The 8,295-nt window shown below is 39.8% G+C and overlaps 1 protein-coding gene across 7 annotated transcripts in view; it reads left to right on the forward strand.

Annotated features, from left to right (window-relative positions):
• The window catches only part of LOC127649456 (neurexin-2-like), a 600,635-nt gene that overhangs the window by 545,953 nt on the left and 46,387 nt on the right, over window positions 1-8,295 (forward strand). For all 7 annotated transcript variants that reach the window (XM_052134552.1, XM_052134585.1, XM_052134578.1 and 4 more), the window contains one exon: window positions 5,506-5,677. In XM_052134552.1, the coding sequence (XP_051990512.1) occupies window positions 5,506-5,677 (172 nt within the window). The remainder of the gene's footprint in view (window positions 1-5,505; window positions 5,678-8,295) is intronic.

The raw sequence follows: 8,295 nt of genomic DNA on the forward strand, positions 1-8,295 counted from the left end.
GGAGTCTGATCATTCGCCATTGCCGTCGTCTTTCTTAATGTAGTTAATTAATGTTGTTAGTTTTGCTGTTTTTGTCAAAACGGTCTCCAGAAGTGCTAAAAAAATCAGATGAAACTTCTCATTGGGGTATTTGCAGATTTTTTTAAAATGTTTTATTTAAATAATAAAAGTAACAAATGTACATTTACATTTACATTTACATTTATGCATTTGGCAGATGCTTTTATCCAAAGTGACTTACAGAGCACTTATTACAGGGACAATCCCCCCGGAGCAACCTGGAGTTAAGTGCCTTGCTCAAGGACACAATGGTGGTGACTCTGGGGATCAAACCAGCAACCTTCTGATTACCAATGTATTATACAGAGCACTTATTACAGGGACAATCCCCCCGGAGCAACCTGGAGTTAAGTGTCTTACTCAAGGACACAATGGTGGTGACTGTGGGGATCAAACCAGCAACCTTCTGATTACCAATGTATTATACAGTGCACTTATTACATGGACAATCCCCGGAGCAACCTGGAGTTAAGTGTCTTACTCAAGGACACAATGGTGGTGACTGTGGGGATCAAACCAGCAACCTTCTGATTACCAATGTATTATACAGTGCACTTATTACATGGACAATCCCCGAGCAACCTGGAGTTAAGTGTCTTACTCAAGGACACAATGGTGGTGACTGTGGGGATCAAACCAGCAACCTTCTGATTACCAATGTATTATACAGTGCACTTATTACATGGACAATCCCCCCGGAGCAACCTGGAGTTAAGTGTCTTACTCAAGGACACAATGGTGGTGACTGTGGGGATCAAACCAGCAACCTTCTAATTACCAATGTATTATACAGAGCACTTATTACATGGACAATCCCCCCGGAGCAACCTGGAGTTAAGTGTCTTACTCAAGGACACAATGGTGGTGACTGTGGGGATCAAACCAACGACCTTCTGATTACCAGTGATGTGCTTTAACCCACTACACCACCACCACTCAATATTTGAAATATAAACGATTGATTGATTGATTGATTGATTGATTGATTGATTGATTGATTGATTGATTGGTTTATTGATTGATTGATTGGTTGGTTGGTTGGTTTATTTATTGATTGATTGGTTGGTTAGTTGGTGGATTGGTTGGTTTATTGATTGACTGATTGGTTGGTTGATTGGTTGGTTGGTTGATTGGTTTATTGGTTTATTGATTGATTGATTGGTTGGTTGATTGGTTTATTGATTGATTGATTGATTGATTGATTGATTGATTGATTGATTGATTGATTGATTGGTTGGTTGGTTGGTTGATCGATTGGTTGGTTTATTGATTGACTGATTGGTTGGTTGGTTGGTTGATTGGTTTATTGGTTTTTTGATTTAATGATTGGTTGGTTGGTTGGTTTATTGATTGATTGATTGATTGGTTGGTTGATTGGTTGATTGGTTTATTGATTGATTGATTGATTGGTTGGTTTGATTGATTGATTGATTGATTGGTTGATTGGTTGGTTGGTTGATTGATTGGATTGATTGGTTGATTGGTTGATTGGTTGGTTGGTTTATTGATTGATTGGTTGGTTGATTGATTGGTTTGTTGTTTGGTTGGTTGTTTGGTTGATTGGTTGATTGGATGATTGATTGATTGGTTGGTTGGTTGGGTGGTTTGTTTATTGATTTGATTGGTTGGTTGGTTGGTTGGTTGGTTGGTTGATCGATCGGTCGGTTGTTTGATTGAATGGTTCGTTGATTGGTTTGTTTATTGATTGATTGATTGGTTGGTTGGTTAGTTGATTGATTTGTTGGTTGGTTGGTTGATTGGTTGGTTGATTGGTGATTGGTGATTGGTTGGTTGATTGGTGGTTGGTTGATTGGTTGGTTGGTTTGTTGGTTGGTTGGTTGGTTGGTTGATTGGTGATTGGTTGGTGATTGGTTGGTTGGATGGTTGGTTGATTGGTGATTTGGTTGGTTGGTTGGTTGGTTGGTTGGGTGATTGGTGATTGGTTGGTGATTGGTTGGTTGGATGGTTGGTTGATTGGTGATTTGGTTGGTTGGTTGGTTGGTTGGGTGATTGGTGATTGATTGGTTGATTGGTTGGTTGGTTGATTGGTTATTCCAGATTTGGAAGTAGATTTTATAAATCAATTTAATTGAAGAGTAATTAAAGATATCTAAAAAAATCTTAATAGTAAGAAAGTCCAAATAGTTGTAACTGGTAGAAACCAAATAAAAAATATCTGATATAAAAATGACCACTTTTACTAGTTAGAAGAAGTGCATTGCTGATATGTGTAACTGGAATGTCAAAAAATCTGTTGTAGCGTTTTGAACAGGAGTGAATGGCAGATCATTGTAAAATTATACTAGTAAAAATGCACTTGCAGATCACAATAATTATGATTTTACTAGCTGAAATTCCATCTTTCATGTCAAGAATGTGTATTTATGTGAGCAAAGGCATAATTTTTATATGAAGAAATAAAGGTTTTACTATTGTAAGCCTAATTATTATTATAAAAAATGTGCACTTTTACTACAGTCGTAATTCCGTTCCTGATGACAAGAGTATTTAAACTAGTAAAAGTTGAATTGTTGAAATCTATAATTCACATCCTGTACAGGATTTAATATTGAAAGGGCTTTCGATACTTTAACGCAAAAGGGATTAGAGTTTCTGATCAGTCAGACAGAAAATCATGTGGGATTTGAGCGACATGAGGGTGAGTAAGTGATGACAGATTTAGGCAAACTGTCCCTGTAACTGTACTATTGCAATCAGTGCAATTAAATGAATGTGTTTTGCCTGAGCTTCATATATTGAGCAGATGTGCTTTTGATTTATAATAACTGTAATTAACAGAGGCAATTTCTACCACAACACTGACCTCTGACCAGCACAAACACTGCTCATATTTGCCTCTAAACATGGACAGAATGAGGGGATAATGCTAGTTTAATGCTTGAGTAATGATGAGTAATTAGCAGAGAACAGTGATGAAGGTGGTCAGATCATCAGTGACTAAAAACTCTCACATATTAGCTCCCTACATAGACAGTATTTTAAGGCATCACACACTCAACATGTACATGGCTTAGTCCTCACAAGCATCCTCTAGAAACTTCTCTCTAGCATCACGTGTGCAGTCTCGTCTCTCTGATCGCTTTAGTGTGATGGGGGAATAGTGTCGTATCAGTCACGTCTCTCGCTATATATAATAATTCAATATATATAATTCAATGCATAATGGTGAAATAATTATTAATAGTTACGTGTAAATAATTTTAAATATTACATGTAATAAAAATTAGAATTCAGATCATTTAATTGCATTACATTGTGGCAAGCGAATAAAGCATTGATAAGACAATACAAAAAGTGACTTTGTGTATTTAATTGTTGAACATGAGCCGTTCATCAGTCCAGAGCAAATCATTTATTAATATAATTCATCACTCTGCAAGTCTAAGTGTTGTTTGTCTATGCAAAAAAAGTGACTAATTAAATAAAGAGCAACAGTCAAGTTGTCCTTTGTGAAATAAAACAATGTCAAAACGTTAAAAATAATGTACCCTCAGCTAATTGTGGGAAATGAGAACATGACCAAAAGTGAAGAAGCACGCTCTTTATATAGAATCATTTGTTTACGATGACCCATTTTTATCTGTCAGTGTGAAACATGAATGTATCTGTCACATAAGTACATTAGTTTCATCACATAAAGCCACAAATAAATTCATCTGGCGAATGGCATAAATGACGTAACGTGTACGCACCGCTCTACGCTCTCTCCTCCAGATAGAAAATGGATTCATTCACAGTGTCACTTTGATGCCTCCTCACATGATTCATGCATTCATCACTTCCTGTTTGTGTGCTTTTATTTCATTCTGTAACACACAGATACTCACGGACACAGTAAAACATCTATCAAACATTTATATGATGCTGTAAAAGCTTTAGATTTGCAGCTGAATTTAGATGTTGAGTCATGGTTTGTGGATACTAATGAAGGACTGTGGTGGGATCACATGTTATAGTCTGATACAGTATAATGTGGTTCTGAATGATTATCATATTCATTATCATAGTGGTGTACTGCAACAAAATAACATTTTACTAGTATTTAAATAGGTCTACTGTTACACTTGGTAGTATTTTTGTCTTGTTTTCCAATCAAATATCAAACATTTTCTCGTAGTTTATTTAAGACAATGACCTAAACTAGCTGAGCGTACCTGTGCTGGCGTAATCTCGTAGTTTATTTAAGCTAATGACCGAAACTAGCTGAGTGTACCTGTGCTGGCGTAATCTCGTAGTTAATTTAAGACAATGACCTCAACTAGCTGAGTGTACCTGTGCTGGCGTAATCTCGTAGTTTATTTAAGCTAATGACCGAAACTAGCTGAGTGTACCTGTGCTGACGTAATCTCGTAGTTAATTTAAGACAATGACCTCAACTAGCTGAGTGTACCTGTGCTGGCGTAATCTCGTAGTTTATTTAAGCTAATGACCTCAACTAGCTGAGTGTACCTGTGCTGGCGTAATCTCGTAGTTTATTTAAGCTAATGACCTAAACTAGCTGAGCGTACCTGTGCTGGCGTAATCTCGTAGTTTATTTAAGACAATGACCTCAACTAGCTGAGCGTACTCGTAGTTTATTTAAGGTAATGACCTCAACTAGCTAAGTGTACCTGTGCTGACGTAATCTCGTACTTTATTTAAGATAATGATCTAATAATCTAAAGACTTTACTAGAGGTTGGTAGAGTATCCAAGACTTTTCTCTTGTAAAAGTACAATTACTTAAAAAAAATTATTACTCATGTAGAAGTAAAAGTAGTAAAGTTATAAATTACTCGAGTAAGAGTAAGAAAGTATCCAATACAATGAATACTCAACTAGTGAGTAACTAGTTACTTTGACATATAATGTAATGGATGTTTACGCTCCTATATTCCAGTACATGATACACATTTAACATGCATTACAGAATGATTAATGATTAAGAGTGAAAAGTACCCACCATAAAACACATTTGAAAAGTAATTTTCTTTCTTCCAAAAAGTTACTCCAGTAAATGTAACAGAGTAAATGTAGCACGTTACTCCCCACCTCTGGACTTTACCTAGTTAGAATCAGTTTTCTGTGTACGGTTGCCTACGGCCAAAGCTTACCATTGACAAAACCCTGATGAACACCTGAGCAAACAGTATAAGAGCGCCTGTAGACGCCTGCACAGACAAATGAGTATATTGATAAGCATAGTGCTGTAAGTAGCTGCACTAACACACACACATAAACTTCACACTATAACTCTGTGACTTTCTGAATGCCATGACATGGTTTATGACGCGTCGCAGCAGAGGTGAAATGTCCACTGTGAGGCGCTGAAAGCGAGTGAAATGTTCTCCATTCAGACCGTTGGGCTCACTGTATTCTTCACCCACACAATGAGATCATGATTTATGGGAACTGACCTGTCTGTCTCTCTCTGTCTGTGTGTTAGGAGCGAGGGAGAGTGGGTGTGATCTTCAATGTGGGAACAGACGACATCGTCATCGAGGAGAGCGGCGTGATGGTCAGCGACGGGAAATATCACGTGGTGAGATTCACGCGCAGTGGTGGGAACGCAACGCTACAGGTGGACAATCTGCCCGTGCTCGAACGCTTCCCATCAGGTGAACACACACACACACACACACACACACACACACACACACACACAACTGTTTGATGATTTGTTTATTATACATATTCTGAAAGGTGTCACATCTGCACAAGGATTATGTGTAAAGAAATGAGCATAATGCATAAACATATAGAAAACAGTCTTATAAATGCCTTACAAACACATATATGTTGTCAGACAGACAGCATCTGTCTCTCTATCTGTCTGTCTGTCTCTCTCAGTGGAAGATATTTTCTGTGTAAAATCACGATCATAATCTTTATGGTTTCAAGATTTAATAAACCAACACACACATCACACCAAACCTGTTTGTGTTTAATGGAATCTATCAACCTGAAATTATTGATGCAATTATGTAAAAAAAACAAACAGCTTATTAAAACAAATGAAATACTGTCTTGATGATGTAATAATGCAGAAAGTTGTGTGAGGGTTTCGTCTACAGGATAGAAAGTCCTGTGTGTGTGTGTGTGTGTGTGTGTGTGTGTGTGTGTGTGTGTGTGTGTGTGTGTGTGTGTGTGTGTGTGTGTGTGTGTGTGTGTGTTGTTTAGGGGATAGGATATATAGTTAGTTCAGTATAAAAATCATTATGTCTTTGGAGAGTCCTCATAATGAAAGCTGCATTAACATGTGTGTGTGCGTGTGTGTGTGCGTGTGTGTGTGCATGTGTGTGTTGTCTGGGACAGATTCCTTAATTTGTTTTTTAATGAGAATATGAATGGTGTGTTGAGAGCTGCAGAACCAACTGACTGCAGAATAAAAATATCTTTGACCCACTTAACAGAGAGGAAATCTGCCGCAGAATTATGTGTAGAAATGACACATTCTAGACTGTAGAAACGGTCAAGTCGTTCAGCGCCGCTCACCGACCCTCAGAGGAACAACAGCATGATGAGTTTGATGTAATTAGGACACAGATAACCAGGACCGGACTCTTCATATGTAAATTACTGCGATAGCTACATTTAATTCATTTGATTTTTCTGTTCTTTTACGCTCATCTCTGAGTTGTCCTCATAGCAGCATTTCATTTATATTACATTGTCATTTAGCAGACGCTGACTATAACAAGCAATTTGATCAAACAAAAGTCAACAATATCTTTAAAGTTCCACTGGTAGAGTAGTACAGAAGCTAGAGCAGAAGAAAGAGACAGACAAAGAATGAGGTGCTGTTATTAAACAGAAAGTCTGCAGTTTCATTAGGTGTGAAGCACAAAATTGTTGCATTGCTGATCAAGCATGAAGTATCAGCTGTTTTCAGCAGGGGGCAGTAAGCGAAACTCAGAGAACAAACCACACTTACTGACAGCAGACAGCACAAGATGAGGATGTGTTCCTGCATTCAAACACAGCTGGACAGAGCGCAGATCCTAATGCAGGGATTTCTATGTGTTTTCTAAGTTTCAGACTACATTTAACTTGAAACGGTGGCCGTCTAGGTTACGTACGTAACCTCCTTTCCCTGATGGAGGGAACGAGACTTTGTGTCGAAGAAGCGACACTAGGGGTCTCTCTTGAGTGCCGAATATGCCTCTTATCTATGAAAAAAGGCCAATGGGAATTAGGCTGACAGTATTTGCATACCCCGCCCCAGACATACGGGTATAAAAGCGGGCAAATACGTTGAGTTCATTCAGGAATTTTCTACATGAACATTTTAATTACTACAGTGGCTTGGCTCAGCGACGTGTTCGGGAGGACACAACGTCTCGTTCCCTCCATCAGAGAATGGAGGTTACATACATAACCTAGACGTTCCCCGTCTGTCACTCTATCGACGTTGTGTCGAAGAAGCGACACTAGGGTTCCAATTCAAATCACGGCATGCGCTGAGCCGTGTACTGCTGACACAAGAGCGGGCAGGTATATTTACGTGCAAAGGCAACCAGTTGTGTCAGGCTGCATGTACTCTTCCCCAATGCACCATAAAAGACGTCAGATCCCTTTTGGTTACCCTAAGCAGGGGAACAAGGTGATGCTTGCCCATCTAGGAACGGGCAGAGCCTAGCCTGGCCTCTTTTCTCTCTATGTTCCTCGCATAGAGCAAAGCGCCTGGGGCCCTTACACGCATCGTGGGAAGGGGGTCTTACCCAGTTTCATAGGGGGAAAAGACCCTGCGGAGACCACACCTGCCCAGCAACGGGGAGGTAAGTGGCGAGATACATCACATGGGCCCCTCAGGTCGCATGTGGAAAAAATGGCGCGGTGGTAGATCCAGCCTCAAGGAGGGGGCAGCTGGCACTGCCTAAGGGAGACGCGGGTCCACTCGCAAGGGGACCGTACCGCGGAAAATACACACAGGTGGAGTCCACACAGGAGTCCGGCCCTTTGGAGCACCTATACCAGTATGGGTAGATTAAGTCCCCTTAGTGGATTGGGTCAGCAATTCCTCCGCTGAATTGCGGACCCATAGGGCTAGGGAGGAATCGTCCAGGGACCTGAATATATGGAATCTCCTGGGAGAGAAAGCGCACAATTTTACCTCGACCGAGGGAAAGGGCGCTAGGTGCAAGCGATCCACCCGGTCAGTTCGTCAGCATGTTACCAAGTTCTACCGGCTCGGACCTGAGAAGACGTGGGACGATACTGACTCAACCCTGAGATT

Source organism: Xyrauchen texanus, chromosome 1 (genome assembly GCF_025860055.1).
Source record: "Xyrauchen texanus isolate HMW12.3.18 chromosome 1, RBS_HiC_50CHRs, whole genome shotgun sequence".
Taxonomy (NCBI): Eukaryota; Metazoa; Chordata; class Actinopteri; order Cypriniformes; family Catostomidae; genus Xyrauchen; species Xyrauchen texanus.